Below are 18286 nucleotides of genomic sequence, written 5' to 3'. Positions count from 1 at the left end.
GTATAAGCTACAAAATAACTTCAAGTTTTGTGATGCCAGAACATGTGTATAACAGTTGTTTTCACACAAACCAGATTTTTCTGTCACTTAATAATTCGCACCCTCAGAAATCAGTTTTGCTCACCTTATCACACCATCCTGTTTCCTCAGTTTTTTGGGGTAGCTAATCAAATCTGTGGTTATAGTCCCTCTAACTGTTTCAATGAATTATTAATAATTTTCCTTCCTGAATCTAGTATGAAAATAAATTTGAATTTCTGATGCCAGATGGAGGTTTTTTTTTTTAGAAAAAAATGATGGAAATTTCTTTCCAAGGAACTTTATGCATTTTCTTGTTCCACATACTGTTTTTGCTTTCTTATTAACTCTGTGGTCTTGTGAACTGTTGTAATTAGAGGCAAATGATTTTTTAAGTGATAATATTAGTACCAGAAGTTCTAGTGTGCCCATTCTAAAAATTTTAAATGAAGTTTAAAATTACTCAATATCTTAAGTAGGCAAATTTTATTTCATTTTTATATACCTGAAATGAAGAAAGATATAATTCAAAGATTGATTGAAGACTGCATAATGATTGGTTGGTCTCATTGGGGTCTAAGCGTGACATGGATTGCCGATTTTTTGTAAGAGTGACACATGAAAGTCAAATTATTGTGTCGTGAAAACGGGAAATAAAGTCTAGCAGGACCCGGGAAATTACAAAATAATGAGAATTGCTTACATACATAGTGTAAGCGGGATACAGGAATTTGACAAAACAGAAAGTGGGATCTGGGATCAGAACCCCCCAATAGGACCCCCTGACTAGTGGCAACAATTACATACACATTCAGGATGATATCCTGCTTAATGCTAGTTTGACATAAAAGTGATCAAACTATTGACAAGCATGTTAAAATAGACCACTAAGGCTGATTTGGAACAGTTAAAATCCTGGTCACGGCACCAAAATGTGTTGAAATAAATGAAAAAATTACAAATACTTTGTTTTGTTACTTCATGATTAAATAAATATCTAAGGCAACCACATGAAAGTACAATGTAACACCTCAAACATAAGAAGTTAAATACATAAACATAGCTTTGTTTTGTCCTATATTCACAACATTCATATATCCTATTATAGAATGAGAAGGAAGCTTTTTTTCACAAAAATCAGAAGCCTTATTAAAAAATTATATTACAAATTTAATGAATTATTTTAATTTAAATCAAAATTCTTACACAATTAACTGTTTCAATCATGTGCATTGTCAGGCCCGTAACCAGAAATTCCTAAAGGAGGGGGGGGGGTGTATTTGGACATAATTCGAACAAAATGTTGACTTTAACAGTGATTATTTGTTTTCAAGGAGGAGTTAGTCCGAACCCCCCAATCCCCCCTGGCTACGGGTATGATTGTTCATACCCCAAACAGATAATAAATTAATTTCATTGGTTAATATCCAATGTTTAAGACATAATTATTCAATCATGATGTTTTGTGGTTTACTTCTGAAATATTTCCCAGAAACCAAAGGATTCTGAAATCGGCCAATTAACATACTGTTATACACATATAACACTTTGCAGGCACTGGTTATGTGATAATGGTGTTTTGCAGATTTGAACCTTTTTGTCTGTTTGATTTTTTTAGTGCAATCACAGAAAAAAGTCATAGATTTAGCATTGTGTGGATTGTGTTAATTTTAATAAAATATATCTTTTTAAACTCCATGTGGTGAACCAATGCCTGTGTGACATTTCGATAGAGTCCCTGAAGTGGATACCTTGGTATGCAGGGTTGTCAAATTATGCAAATAAATGCAACATTATAAAATAATACTCCAAATTGACAACAACACTTCAAATGGTCTGCAATTTTATTTGCTATGGTCTACATGTTTCAAGTCAGGCTTCATCAGGACAATTTTTATACAGAAATTAGTTACTAAACTACTTAAAGTGGTACATTGAATTTGACGTTGTCATGGTGAGAGAAACACAATGAAAAGTGAAAGTAGCAATACAGAGTTATCAATAGATAAGATAAATGTAGAAAAAACAAAGTTTGTTCACAATGTAACTTTTTACTTTTATGATAAATGGCATTGTTCTAAAGGCTTGGCATCTAAATGATCAAGCTTCTCATGGTCCCTACTACTTCGCAAGGCTTCTCCTCCAACCTGGCCATTGTTGGATGTTTCTACTTCCTGGCGCATCGGCAACAATGGGAAGATTTTGGTCGCCACTAATGGAAAATAAATTTGTCAAAATGTGTTCCCTTGTATATTATTTGGTGATTCTATATAATTTTTTATCGTCTACTGTAGCTATTCTGTTTATCGGCATGGTTGTAAATATATCAGTAGTTCATTTATGATCAGCACCAGTGTGGTGTGTGGTAAGTTTCTTCTGCTATTATTTATAGATGTACATGTAAGGTGATATCTGAAATCTTCGTCATCTTGGTTCAGTTGTTGCTTTTGTGACATGTATACACTGGTGGCCTGTTGATCGGTGCATGTAGTAAGGTGGTTCCTTTCGGATGCAGGGGTTAACGAATAAAATAATATCAAATTAAACTCCATGTGGTGAACCAATGTGTTTCTCTCACCATGACGACGTCAAATTCAATGTACCACTTTGATTACTGCAGTAACTAATTTCTATATAAAAATTGTACTGATGAAGCCTGCCGTGCAGGCAGAACATGTAGCCCATAGCAAATAAAATTGCAGATCATTTGAAGTGTTGTTGTCAATTTGGAGTAATATATATTTTTGTTGCAAATGCTGTTTGAGCAAAGTTTAGAAAAAAATGTGAAATTGTTTTGTTTTGAATTGCTATGTTAGAATCAAAGGATCATTGGTTATTTCATTGTGTGTATACAAAAAGGTAAAGAATATTGCATTGATGGCTATTTTTCCATTCTTTGTAGTATTGACAGTCAATCATGATATTTTAGTGTATATCAATCTAAAAAATATTATGAATTTATTGAATTCTGCAATGATGAATTTACATTCACGTGTAACTGTTGTGTGATGCTAGATAAATTTAGTGATATATATTTTTTTTGTGTCAAAGTTTTTTTAGGAGTGATGCAGTGACAAAACTTTATTTTCAGTTAAACTTCCTCATAAAACCAATCCTTTTTTGCATTAAATGTTTTATGACTATAACTTCTAAATTCACAAGTAAAACTATCATTAAAATAAAAATATTAAATATATTGTTTGCATTTTATTTTAGTGAGTTCACATAAAACATTTATTCAGATTGATGTTAAAATGTGGTCTTATAGGTTTTGATGATTTACATGAAATATTCATTGATTCTGTCTGGCTTGGAATAGATTTTAACAGATATGTATAAACAACTTTTGAGGAAAATCAATATTTGAAAATAAAAACCTAGTTGTCTGACAAACATTTTTAATGATGCATGGATATTATTTATAATTATAAGTTATAAAAATAATAAGAAGATGCTCAAGTATGGAGGCCTCAACTAAATGCTCCCATTCAGAATTTTAACAACCATTATCATCAATATAACCTTATGTATTTAATTTTAGGCATATAATCATCATCTAGAGAGCATAATAACAGGAGACAAGAATCAAGGAGCTGTGTTTAGAGCTTTGCCGGTATACAGGGTAAGATTTTTCAATAGAGTATATTTCAAAATGTCCTCTATTGATATTCAAACTGTAATTAAACATTTTATTATTTCAAACTATACATTGAAGACCCATTGGTGGCCTTCGGCTGTTGTCTGCTCTATGGCCTGGTTGTTGTCGCTTTGACGCATTCCCCATTTCCTTTCTCAATTTTATAGATACGCAAATAAACATCTGCACTATTCGTTTTATGATAAAGTTTTCTGGTAAGCTCATGATACTATGGAGATTTGTAAAAAAACAATTGAAGCAAAATATATCTAGACACCTATCATCAAACAAACACAATTTTGTAATACTGTATGTCTAACTCTTAACTGTTCAATGTCTGTATTCAAGTTGTATAAATATCACAAAGTTTTGCGATTACAACAAATTGTTTTACCTTATGAAAAACACTAATATTTCTCTTTCAGCTGAATAGAAAAGTCATTATTGTTTATACCCAAGTTTCCTTTTTGTGATTGTAATATCTCAATATACCTGTTTAATTTATTTTTTTTGATTCAGGTTAAAACACCAAAGAAAATAAAGGAACCAGAATTAGCATTTAAGCTGCCCCATAACAATGAAGCTTCTAGTATTATGTTTGGTGGAGCAAGCAAGGTACGGTGATGTTACTATGTAGATTAAACAGTATCTTTTCTATTAGATGGTCTATTTGGTACTTCATATCTGGCTGTAGGGACTGAAATAATATCCTTGTAAACTAGGAACAAGACTGCTCTGCTTTCTACAAGATTTTTCATTAGTTTAATTCATATTTTTTTACTGGAGTTTAGGGGATAAAAATTGATAGTTTGGTCTTATTTCATCTGCTAGCTGGTACATAAAACAACATTCATGTGACATATAACTAAATATGGGCAATCAAATATTTACTTTAACAATTGTACTGGTAATTGGGTTGTTAAAAACTCAACAGCTGTAAAAAAGTAAAAAAAATTTGAATTCTGATTAAAAGTTATTTGAATTAAAAAGCTATTAGTTAAATGGTCATTGTTTATGGCAGTACGCTTACATACAGCACATCACTTGGACTCATTGGAAATGGTATCACATCTCCTGATTTTCATTAACATGTAACAGGTTTATAGACTGCTGGCAAGAAAACTTGTTTTAGGTAGAGCAGTCTTTGTTACTACTATGTCTCTGAGATCCTTTTCTTTATTGGGAAGTGTTTTCTATGCATCATGATTGTAAAGCATTGTTTTTATTTCAGTTTACATTTTAAGGCCATTGTAAGTAAACAAACAAAACACTAGAAGACCTACCCTTCCAACTAGTGAAATAAAACGCCTTAAATACCAAGACAAATACATTTAATTTATATGTTGTTTGTGTCTGACATTGTTTCTAAGTCTGTATAATGCCAATATTGTAGTGATACCCATGCACCATATCCCCCTTTTTTGGTAACTCTGATTTTAATTTATAAATCAAAAATTGGGGCTTATCATTCATATATACAAAAAAATAATGTGGGGATTAAAACACACTCTGTTTCACCTGAAAGATTATAACAAAAAAGTTTATTGGCAGATTTTTTTCAAAAGTTCAGATAAAAAACAAAGTTTTAGTTTTTTCTGTAAAAAATAGACTTTTATCAGGATCTATCAGAAATTTTAATTTACTTTTCCAGTATTTATTTTAATGTTGGTTAATATTGAGGCTTAGTTAGTAATCAAGAACATTAAGGATATTTGCAAATTAAGTTACTTTGCATTTATTGTAGGAGTAAAAGAAATGTAAGAAGGATATTAACTTAAATACTGTGAATACACAAAATGGTCTTTTCACAACAATTGATCAACACTAGCAGTGCCTTGGAGAAATTTACTCTTGTACATGTTTAACAAGATTTGATATTTTTCAATTTAAAATAGTTATAGGAATTAGACACATTTTCTTTTATATACAAAACATTTTGTATTCTAATTTGAAACTACTGACATAAGACAAAAAATATATCATTTTGCTTACTTCTTCAGGAAAGATTTTTCAAATTTTTGTTAGGAAATTGCATTCTATTTTTATGTCTTTTTGATATGATTTTTGTTTCATTTTGAATATTTTCTTAAAAAAAACCCATAAATGATAGACCCTATCCACAAATAACTTCAAGGCACTGTGCAAATATACTCCAAATATGCATGTTTGGAATAATTTTGATAATTCAATAAAATACAACACTCACTAAATGATAATTGAAACAGACTATGTTATTTAACATGTTTGCACACTTTGTCTTGATATAATCACATCAAATGTATGTGGCACATAGCAAACTTGTTTTCTTCTATGTTTTTTAACAGCAACTGTGTTATCTTATAATCATGTCTTTGAAATGAAGATAAGAAATGCAGAACACTATCATTTCTTCCTATAACATGTATAATGTAGATCTCGATCGATGTCCATTGTGTTTACCAGGAATCTGGCCATCTGTCTGTATCAGGTTTCCACTTTAAACTCAGACAACATGTATTGTAAAGTGAACTGTTGAATATAACTGGCAAGCTAGGTTTCTTACCCAAATTTCACAATTCACTAAACTATTCGTTCATTAACCCTTTCCTCCATTGAATTTTTTTTTTGCATACTTGATTCAAATAAGGATTTTTCAATAAAATGCTAAAAATATGCTTAAAAGTATTTATGCATTGCGAAAAACAAATAATTCATCAAATAAATTAAAGTTGGATATTCCTACGATATTCCTTTTCATATTGGATACAAATTTTATTAAGTCTACTGCAGACACTTTGTAGTCAAAGCGTTTCAACTGAGGTACTACACAGGCGTCAAAAGGCTACATTATGGAGTAAAGGGGTGGCGTCAAAAGGCGTCACTATGGAGGAAAGGGGGACTTTCTAGTATAAAAATTCATTCATCCTGAGCTCATTGATTTCATTTGAGTTTGTCACATGATGAATGACTTTTGACTTATTTCTATAGCAGGAGGATATGAGAAAGACTAATAATGTCTAAAGTAAGACTTCTTCTTTTGTTGAATGACATGTCAGGCAGAGAGGTACAAGAATTGCAACAATTTAAAATTACCAAGAATTTTTTTAGGCCAATGGCAACATCTAGCAACACTTATTAAATAAAAAGATATAGATACTGTAAATTCAGAAATTATTGCGTGCATTTAATATTGCAATTTTGTCATTTTAGTCTAAATTGCAATTTAATTTTTGGCGATGTTGAGAAAAATTCCTGTTCAACTTATATACAACATTTTAAAATGCGAGTTCAAATTATTGCGAATATAACCCTGTCCCAATGATTTCTGAGTTTACAGTAACAATGTCTATTTTATAATGAGAATGTGGCATGTTTCTTTTTTGCACATCAAATGACCATAATATTTCCTTATGTTGTTATGAACATGAACATGAAGAAGATGTTGCTAGATATTCCTATTATTTGACACAATATTTGTTTAAGACTTTAATTGTCAATAAGTACAATTGTATAACCTATACAGCCTGAATACACCACAAATTAAATTATTTTATATTACCAGCTTTAAAATTTCTTTTACCTCTCTTATGTAAGTCTGATAAGTTTGATATTTTCTATTGATTCAAATAAACTGATTTACTCCTGACATTCTGTTTGTAGGAAGCTGGAACAAAAAATTGTTGTTTTATTTGGTTTTTATTTTAGAAAAGTCTATGTCAGACTCCATTGAAAAGTGTTTTAATCTAACATTTTGGTTATGTTGCAGTTCAAGCATTAATCAAATAATTAATAATCCTTTAAGTGCCACAAATGTAGTCCTTTGCAAGAACATGATATAAAGAATATTAGATTCAGGGTTAGGGGGACAGAATTGTTAGATTTTCTCTGGAGCATCATTTAAAAGGAAACTTATGAGATAACACCAAATACAACAAGTTCTATGCCTATAGTTGAAATATTTAATATCGAAATCTCTATTCAAATGACAAAAATCTGGTTCAAACAAAAGGGACAAAAAGGGTTACACCAAATTCAGGAATCAGCGCTTATGCATATGGGATATTAAATCCTTAATAATATGAAATGATTTCCAAAATGTTGTTGTTGGCTTGAAATAACTTGAGGGATATTTGTGTGAGAAACATGTTGTAGTGTAGCTAACTTTAGGTTATAACTTGATATTGTTGAGCTAACTACTCTAACTGCTCTGTGTGATTAACACTTTCATATTGTAGAGTTTACCTTCTAACAGCCAATTTAGAGATCAATTTAGTATGGACCAAAAACAATTCTTACGGATACGGAAGCCATCCCAAGTGAATGTCCTCCCTCGTATCAACTCTCTCTATCTTAAACTCAACAAGAAGTATGACAAACTAGATTATTTAAAGACTAAAGTCAAAAGATGAAATATTTGTATCTGTAAGTAGCTCTGTAGTTGAAATCCTTCCACATATAGATACATAGACAAAATCCTTCCACTTATAGATACATAGACAAAATCCTTCCACTTATAGATACATAGACAAATTCCTTCCACTTATAGATACATAGACAAAATCCTTCCACTTATAGATACATAGACAAAATCCTTCCACTTATAGATACATAGACAAATTCCTTCCACTTATAGATACATAGACAAATTCCTTCCACTTATAGATACATAGACAAAATCCTTCCACTTATAGATACATAGACAAAATCCTTCCACTTATAGATACATAGACAAAATCCTTCCACTTATAGATACATAGACAAAATTCTTCCACTTATAGATACATAGACAAATTCCTTCCACTTATAGATACATAGACAAAATCCTTCCACTTATAGATACATAGACAAATTCCTTCCACTTATAGATACATAGACAAAATCCTTCCACTTATAGATACATAGACAAAATCCTTCCACTTATAGATACATAGACAAAATCCTTCCACTTATAGATACATAGACAAAATCCTTCCACTTATAGATACATAGACAAAATCCTTCCACTTATAGATACATAGACAAAATCCTTCCACTTATAGATACATAGACAAAATCCTTCCACTTAGTTTAGAACTAGATACATAGACATCCCTTCACTTGGTTTAGAACTGACATATTTGTAAAATGACATGAGATATTGTCTCTGTTGCCATTACGGTACATCAAATGAACTATGAACTTCATTATGTCAATGTCACTGTCAAAATAATCATTTGGGTTCTTTTTAGCTTGCTGTTTCTGCGAGCCAAGGCTCTGTGTTGAAGACCATAATTTGACCTATAACGAAATGTTTATTTTTACAAATTGTGACTTGGATGGAGAGTTGTCTCATTGGCACTCATACCACATCTTCTTATATCTATATAGTATCTATGCATCAGCGTGTGGTCATTATTACATTTGAACATGAAATTTGGTGTTGAAGTTGCATTAGATCTGTCCTACACAAGGAAAACAATTTACAAATGAAAGTTGTGAATTGATTCCACCAAATATTAAGAGATCCCAAGATACAAAGAAGATTTGATCAGCATTTAATCGCTTAGAATCTGATGGTTGGTTTTTTTTAAAAACACTTTATTTTGCATCAATTTCACAGCATATTATGTTTATCACAGATTGCACTTATTTTTCACAGTTGATAACTAAAGTTGAGATAAAAAGACATTTTCTGAAAAAAAAATTCAGAATTTTTTCCATTGCATGTATTCTAAACCTTTAACCTGTTAATTTCAATGGTATTTTTGATACATGAATATAGTAACCAGTATGATATGCATGATAAATGTTAAGTGAGAAACATTGATAAGTGACCAAGTTACTAAGGGGAGATAATAAAGGCTTTAATTTGGCTAATTTTTTAAAGGGAGATAATTCATGATTGATGTTTCTCACTCATAATGTTTGTATAAATAAAAAAAAAAAAATATATAACAAGCATGAAATATTATTTATACATATAACTAACTACATGTTTACATTTCCCTCTATAAAGCTTTATTGTATCTGTCAATGATTGAAAATAGTAATCTGTATATGCATTCATTCATAATTATATTTCAGGGTACAGATCTTTTTTAGGTGAAATGTAGTCGAAGAATTGTTGCTATCTTTTTATGCCTCTAAGTGGGGCATTACGTTTTACAGTCTGTACATCTGTTTGTTTATCCCTTTGTTCATTCATCCATGTATCTGTCTGTCCACTTCAGGTTAAAGTTTTTGGTCGTTGTAGATTTTGATGAAGTTTTAGTGGATTCAACTTGAAACTTAGTACACATGTTCCCTATGATATGTAGGATCTTTCTAATTTTAATACCAAGTTAGAGTTTTTACACCAATTTAAAGGGCCACTGAACATAGAAAATGAAAGTGTGGTTGTTTTATCAGTGTACTGTGGACATTCTTTTAAATTATATGTACACGAAAAATTTAGGAATATAGGAGAACTATGATATCTATTACTCCTCTCCCGTTTACAGTTTAAATATTCTTTGGGCTAATACCGGTAAGTAATTCGTAGATGCTTTACTTGAGTTAGCAGAAACAACTGCAAAATAAACATTCATTGATGAATTGTAAATTTTTTATAGATTTTTCTATGATACCTCAAATCACAAATTTAATAATCAAGGAACCATATCAATTTGTTAAATATCCACAAAAAATGGCACTTTCTTTGTTTTGTGATAATACACTCAGAATACACTTTGTAGTCTTGAATGATTTAGAGAATGAACTATTATATAAACACTTGTCTGTTGCTAAGGACCATATGTTGACTTTTAGATGTCTTTCGGGTTGTTTTTTTGTGTAGTTGTTGCTAAGGACCATATGTTGACCTTTAGATGTCTTTTGGGTTGTTTTTGTGTAGTTTGGTTGTGATCTCCTTCTTGTATATTCCATATCTGGTTTTGATCCACTTCTTTATTGTTTTATATTGAAGCAGATCATGTGAAGGTTGATTGGATGACTTCAGAATTATTGATGTAAATTCTAAATTTGTTTCCATATCTTTTGTATTATTGTAAAAATTTGTGACCAGATAGGTTTGCATAAATAGTAAAAATTAATCTGGGGATTTTTGTTCATTGTCGAACAAATTTATAGCAATGACATTGAAAAAATTCTGAATTTAAAGTACTAAGCTAAAAATTGAATTCGTATTCATGAAGAATTTGTAGATTCAGAATTTATATTTTTGTTTTTCAGTTAATTATGCAAACCAAAGCAGCTAGCCGTCGTGTAACAAAAAGAGGTAGTGCTATGGGCAGGTCTGTTGGCAGTGTATCATTGTCATCTGCCAATTTTTCATCAAGGATGCAATCCAGACAGTCAATTTTACCCACGCCAAGATCCATGAGTAAAATGAGCAAGCTAAGCTCATTAACATCATAATAGAGTATGCAGAATCATTTTAGGACAATTTTGAATTCAACGGATTGTATTTTTAATTCTGTACTTCAGTTGATCAAATAACCAGACAAATTTGTTAATATTTTCTCCGTTTTGTGCATTATATGAAATGTTAACTTTTCATCTAGACACTATCTTAAAATTCTACCTTTGATGTTGGTGGACTTTGAACTAGTTTTATTAATTTAGAAATTGAATGAATTGGATAAATCATAATTAATTACTTGCATTTTAATTTTAATTTTTAAATTTCTAATTGACAAACATATACTGTAAATGCAGAAATTAAAGTGTGGTTTTTATTATTGCAAATTATGCGACTGAGTGAGTATCTCAATTAATAAGAACATGCATTTAAATATCTAATATTTATATCTGCATACAGATTTTCTTGAAAGTGGCAATAATTAATCTCACATTTTTGTCCCTGCTTTAAAAATCACAATTATAAATGCACACAATAATTTCTGAATTTACAGTTGTTGTATTATTTTTCATAATGTTAATACATAAATATCTTTCACCAGCTTGTATTAGTTCGAATTACCTTACTCATAATTAACAGTATTTAAAGAAAACATATGATTCCATCAAGCAGTATTATAAAACGAAATCAGCATTTATGCAATGTTAAAAGTTGTACTAATTAATTTTGAATACTGATTGAATGTCATTTTTACTGGTATCATCAATACTAGTAAGAGAGGACACTAATTGACAATTATTTGTTCAGGTACCAGTTTTATTTTTGTTATCCTTCTTGAGGTCTTGTTCCAACAAATGCTAAATCCTTCAACAGAGGCATCATAATTTCTGCTTAAATTTATTTTAAAAATTTACATTTATGATATTTTGTACTCATACTGAACACTAGAAAAATGGCTTTGCCAATTCTTGCTTTTATGCTGTTTAGAATTTTAACTTCAACTGTAAAGTTTAATCATTTTTACATTTTTATATTTTTTATTATTTTTAAGGTCACACATCTCAGTGGCTCTAATACCCACATCTCTATATCTAAATTGATGATATGATATATTGAGGCCAGTCTTAGTCAGTTATGCAAATGTTTATTTTCTGTTTTTTAACCTGCAAAAAACTCTTACAAAATCAAGAGGCTACTTTTGGTGATTTTGTATCTACTTTAAGCTGTGAGCATTGCAGTTTACATTGACTCTTTGTTATGATTCCATATTTTTCATCATGTTTATTTTCATTTTGTTTCTTATATGTTTAACATGCAATGAATTTGTAAGTGGGCGATAAATTCAAGATTTTATTTTGTTACCTGTGATATTTTAGAAAGTCTGTGATAAATATTTTTTATAAATAAACAAAGAAATATTTATCTTCTTATGAATTTTATTTGCCAATGGTTGTCAAATTAAATGTTTTGAAACTTGATTTGATAGGCCATAAATATTATATTCCTTCTAGGTGAATTTGAAATGAATCTTTGTGGTGGGTAAAATGCTTCTCATGTAGTACCAGCACATTATTGGTCTACAATAGTAAGTTCGTTTATTTTTTGTTAGAATATAAATAATAATAAGTAGTATGAGTGCAAATGAGACAACTCTCCATACAAGTCAAAAGGGGCAAAAAGTAAACAATTGTAGGTCAAAGTATGGCCTTCAACATGGAGCCTTGGCTCACACTGAAAAGCAAGCTATAAAGGACCTCAAAATGACTAGTGTTAAACAATTCTAACAGTACATATATTTGTCTGACAAATGTCATATGGCATTGACCCCATTTCAGATTTCCTCATACTTTAAAGATTTCAGGTCTGTTTCTTATTGTGTATGCAATACTGGTCAGCAATATTAAGTAAAGAGATTTGTTGTAATTTTTAAGTAAAGTGGTGATTAACTAATTTGTGGCAGTTTCCAGGATTGGGTATGGTGCTCAGTATCATAATATATCAGATAAACAGTATAATTATGATGTGTGGATTCATTATGAATTGCCAATGTGACAGCAATCCACCAAGGAAAAAAAGACATCTTAAGTTCAACCTTCAACAATGGACAAAACCCCTTGTGGTGAGGTATCTCTAAGCAAGACAAGGTGTGGTAAACCAGGTATGAACAATTAAAAAAAACCTAAAAAAGTTAATAAGTAATAATTAAGTAAAAAAAAAGAAAATGACATCGACTGGACTATAGCAGAGGTGGATTCAGGGAGACAGGGTACTGATACCCCTTTTGCTGAGCGTCATATAAAAAATTATGATAAATGCATGATGGACTTTTAACAAATATCGCACCAAACATTGGCTTGCAAGGAACCCCTCTTTTCAAAATCCTTGACAGACACATGGCTTGTAACTTCCACATAAATTTTATGGTAGGGTTCAACCTATTTGTTCCACACTCAGTGGTGGATTCATGACTGGTTTGATTTTTAAAATAAATGCATTCCTGTATTTCACAATTTGCATTTTCATATCATAAATTGTAAAATAAAATATCTATTCCATTTTTGTAAATTGCTCAAAATTCCAGAATTCTCCCCTTATAATATCCTCCTCGTCATTACCAGAAGTATTGGTATAACAGCAACACAATGCTCTTAACAGTGTAAAACTTTACTAGAATGGACATTACTTAGATACACACAAAGAATGAAACTTCAGGTAAAACATGACTGAAATGACAACTAAAGTGTAAACACATTAGCATGTTGGGTCAGACTGCTTTTCATTGGTCTCTTGAAATAGAAAAAGCTCTCAATGTTGAATATTTGAAGGTGAAATTAACATTCATAACAAAACATAAAATTTGTAAATAAAGCTCTTAATCACATCATTCGTCCTGAACATGCTTGAAACATTTGCCACTGGACATTAAGCAAACAACGTTTTTTTGTAAAAGTGGGGCGAGTTGGTGGAAAAGTGGGGCGCTTTGGTGTAGGGCGATTTTCCAGTGGGTCGATTTGTCCTGCTTCCCAAACAACAGTCCATCAATCAATTCAAATTATTTTGAGGTCAAAAGGTCAATGATACAATTTATTATAAATGCAACAAAGATCAATTCACTAATCTAATGAAATAACTAGCACATACAAAGAACTCTGAATATACTTAATCGGGGATTGAACCATCTGGACATTGCTGCATACACAATACTTTATACGGCATCGGTGCTATTGCGGAGTCACCTTTTACATAATACAGCCAGGCACTGACCATTGTTTGTGACGTGAACAATACGTTTCTGTAGAAATGTCTTTATGACGTTACGAAGTAGTACAGGTTCGCGGAATTTTTTCATCGTTCGGCTTCGTGTTAAAAATTCACGAGTTTCAACCAAAATATCTAGTTATCTAGTTATGGACTTTTGATTGGGAAAATTATAAATTGTCTAGGATATAACATTTATTTACAAAATAGGAAAGAAATGTCTCTCTGGTCCTGCTTTCTTCTCTGTTCAGAGACAATGTATGATTATTCTACATTTAGTCACAGCTATCCTATTTTGGTAGAGATTCGATATAATATATATATAAAAAAAGAAGATGTGGTATGATTGCCAATGAAACTTTTTACAAGAGACCAAATGACACAGAAATTAACAACTATAGGTCACCGTTCAGGCTTCAACAATGAGTAAAGCAATAATCTTCTTTTTTTTAAGCATAAATGAAAATGTGCTTTCGATCTTACGTTCAATACACGTATTTTTTTGTCAGTTAATGTGAACTTCAATCATCTACCAACCATTAAATCTTGATGTCGCACGTACAAACAGATAGAATATAGCTGAGAAAGTGGATTTATATATAAGTGCAATAAACAAAAACAAAACTGAAATATACTGCAAATAGACCATGATAGTATAACAAAACATATTTGTTTAATATTAATGACACTTTCCAAAGGGAAAACAAGTTGTAAAAAGTACAGTATCGATACCAAATCTACAGTGATATAAAGGGATTTCTAACTTAAAAAGTTACGAAAAACAATGGACGATTTTGGAATTCAATGGATACGTGTCTATTCAAGGGTCGAGAACTGTACATAGATAGACCTTATGATTCTTCATGTTTGGTTATTTGTTACCCAGGATTGCTATTTCTTTGACGTATACCAGATACCCCCCTTTATTTATATGAAAACGATAAAGAAACACTGTATCAGTTGAAGAACACTTCATTAAAACCAAGTAAGACATGATATCCCCTGGATTAATGCCATGTAATTGGTTCTTCGATTGGCATAGTCCCGTTACATAAGCATTACCCATGCCAAGTACTCGTGGATTCAATCTCTGAGCTTATAAATGGAAACAAAAAATTATATCTTAATAGGTGGATGCAGCTGATCTTGAGTATTGTATTTCTCGCTGAAAATATCTGCATGATGAATCGCAACTTTAAAAGAATAATTCGTTTGAAAGTGGAAATGAAAACAGAGGTCCAAATAGGGCGTATAACACCATGCAATCCTGTCTTGTGTGCATGGATATTATTTGCAGTCCGCAAACTGATCATGTGAAAAGTCCATAGACTATAAATTTTTCTAGAGATCACAGGGTTTGTATTTTACATGAGTAACTTGATGGATGATGCTAGTAGAGCAGGATATGTTTACCCTTCCGGAGCACCCGAGGTAGTTCCCGGTTTTTGTTAGGGTTCGTGTTGCTCAGTCGTTTAGTTTTCTATGTTAGTTTATCTAATCTAATTTTTTTATTTGTTTTTTTAACGGTATTTTTGTTGTTTCCGTTTTTTGCAAAGTAATTGTCAGTTTGTGAGTTGGAATTTCCCTTGTGTATCTTTTGTCTATCTCGGAGAAATGGACATCAATCCTGGTGAGCAGACATGAGTCTAAGTCGACATCCAAAGGAGACGCATACATAGTTTAGACAGAGTTTGTCTCTCAACTATATTTTGTTAATTGTACGCCAAGTCGATTTGAAGAAAAATCCTCGACATCAGTGCCTGTTTTTACCAATTTGTAACACTTCTGCCAGTATCAGTTGCATGAATTGTTTCGTATTGTATTTTAGAAACTGACCAACACGCCACCTTGACTGACAAGTCTAAAAGAAACAATTGACATGAATTAGGCCGTTGATTTTTTCGCCTACTCAAACGGTTTCACATTTTGTCATACCGGGGCTTAGTATAGCTCACCGTATACTAGTATACGATTTTGAAATACTCATTGTCGAAAACTGTACAGTGACATATAGTTGCTTACATCCATACTAATTTGGTCTCTGGTTTACATTTTCTCATTGGCAACCAAACCTTGAGTTGAAGTCATAAAACTTTGCTCAGTGCTCGGAGCACAAAAATCATGCTCGAAACATGAAATCCAACATTTTGATTGGTTGATTTTCGAGTACGAGTACAAAAACTGACTCGAAAGTTTTATGAACGCAAGGCCTGATCTCATTATTTTTGTAATGAACTAAAAAAAAAGATATATAAAACAAAATTTCAATTCACAGATTTGTGATCGAAAACTTAAACTTAAAAAAAGAAGAAATGTCGGATATTGTTTTCACTGTTATACTGCAAATTAACAATGAAGAATAAACAAAATGAAAAATGAATTAACTCTAGGTATTATTTATATAAAAAACTGTCCAAACATGAAAGAAAAGAATATCTTCATAATAACCAATGATTTTCACTGCTGTACACGACTATAAACTGAACCGAACAATGAACTCCCGATGAAACAGACACTAACTCTTTACACATTTTGAGTACCACATCATGACATTAAACTTCAATTGCCTTTTCGATTAATGTTTGCAAAACTTGATTAAATATCATTTTTATTATTAAATTTTAACATTCATGCAAAGGCAATATAAATAAACAGTACCATATGTACAAAGTATTACAATTAAAAAATATAATCACCTACAATATAATATACTATCTTATCAAAATATTACAAAATATGCACCTATAGAAAAGTTGAAAGTATTGCACTTATAAAAGGAAAAACATATCTAAACCGTTTATAATTATTTCCAAAATACAAATAATGATTAACAAAAGCCAGTACGAACAAATCACAATTCCCTTTACCCAGATTGTTCACTTGTAGAGGGCGCTTCTTTGTCTTGTTTCTCCGATTTTCGGCTTGCTCCTTCCATCTTGACGTTCTCGGGTCGTATTTTCACATCTTGCTTAAACCACGGAGAACCAAGCAGCTCATAGATATCTGGTCTGTCTTTATAATCATAGGAGAACAACCACAAAATTAAACAACGGCAATCGTCTGACACGTTTTTCTTAAACTTTTGCCATGGGAAGTTCAAACGTTTATGTTCCTCTAACACACCCTGATTTCCTTTACTTTCATCGTAAGGCATTTTACCGGTAACAAAAATATATAAAATCACTCCAATAGCCCAAATGTCTGCTTTTCTAGGATCATAGGGCTCTCCTTTCAAAATTTCTGGAGCAGCGTATGACTTCGATCCACAGTAGGTTCTGCTAAGATCCCGCATACAGTCCTCTTTCACGAAACCAAAATCACATATCTTTATCGTGTGGGTGCCATCTAATAGAAGGTTTTCTAGCTTGAGATCTCTGTGAGTAATGTTTTGTTCATGAAGATATCGTACTGCCTCACAAATCTGACGTGTCCAAGAACGAGCAATGATATCTTTGATAGCTCCATTACGCTGAATGTATCTCAGAACATCACCATTTTCTGCAAACTCTAATATCATATACACACGTCTACTATCCTCGAATATATCTAACATACGAATAATATGAGGATGGCGTAGTTTAGGCCATATTTCCATTTCACGAGGAAGGAATCTGTGCTGAAAATCTTTTGGTGCTTTTGTTCTGTCTATTATTTTTACAGCAACTTTATCACGATCACTCTTAAAGCAATGTGCATACTTGACTTTGGAATAACTTCCGCTTCCAAGAGTTTGTTTCACTAAATATCCTTTCTTTGCTAAGACAGCACGGTAAGTTGGTCTATAAGTTACGGTTTCATTCCTTGAGGATAGCGATCGTTTCACATCGACTTGTTCGAGCTCTGATTGCATAAGCTCGAGTTCTGCCATTAATTTGTCAGGCTTCGATGAGCTCTCCTCAGCCATCCTCTTCTTGGACCGCTTTTCTGGCAGCATTAACAATTCTAGGATCTTTAACCAGTTTAAAATTTACAATTTCCACATTCCCGAAGCTTGTTATTTTTTACTGCTTCCTCTGTTGACATCCAACTCCAAAACGAGACACAATGGTTAGAAC

The 18286-nt window shown here is 31.6% G+C and overlaps 2 protein-coding genes across 6 annotated transcripts in view; one reads left to right on the top strand and one right to left on the bottom strand.

The window, feature by feature from the left end:
• The window catches only part of LOC143068708 (WD repeat-containing protein 64-like), a 48893-nt gene extending 37778 nt beyond the window's left edge, over positions 1-11115 (top strand). For 2 of the 5 annotated variants that reach the window (XM_076242968.1, XM_076242966.1), the window contains 3 exons: positions 3560-3640; positions 4175-4270; positions 10844-11115. In XM_076242968.1, coding sequence (XP_076099083.1) covers positions 3560-3640; positions 4175-4270; positions 10844-11029 — 363 coding nt within the window. In that variant the 3' untranslated portion in view covers positions 11030-11115. Of the gene's footprint in view, positions 1-3559; positions 3641-4174; positions 4271-4886; positions 4906-6622; positions 6657-7869; positions 8057-10843 lie in introns of all 5 variants that reach the window. The other 3 variants (XM_076242967.1, XM_076242969.1, XM_076242970.1) reach the window with 3 other exon arrangements.
• Positions 11116-16826: 5711 nt separating this feature from the next.
• On the bottom strand, positions 16827-18281 carry LOC143068706 (testis-specific serine/threonine-protein kinase 3-like). The gene has a single exon (XM_076242963.1). The coding sequence runs from the start codon at positions 18163-18165 to the stop codon at positions 17095-17097; it is 1071 nt and encodes a 356-aa protein (XP_076099078.1). The 5' UTR covers positions 18166-18281; the 3' UTR covers positions 16827-17094.
• Between the last annotated feature and the right edge of the window lie 5 nt (positions 18282-18286).

The sequence above is a fragment of the Mytilus galloprovincialis genome, chromosome 3 (assembly GCF_965363235.1).
Source record: "Mytilus galloprovincialis chromosome 3, xbMytGall1.hap1.1, whole genome shotgun sequence".
Classification (NCBI taxonomy): Eukaryota; Metazoa; Mollusca; class Bivalvia; order Mytilida; family Mytilidae; genus Mytilus; species Mytilus galloprovincialis.
This window is presented reverse-complemented; position numbering and strand designations above follow the sequence as displayed.

Bases quoted from the DNA above. Each gene is read 5' to 3' on its own strand.
- LOC143068706 (XM_076242963.1), bottom strand. From the start codon at position 18,165: ATGCTGCCAGAAAAGCGGTCCAAGAAGAGGATGGCTGAGGAGAGCTCA.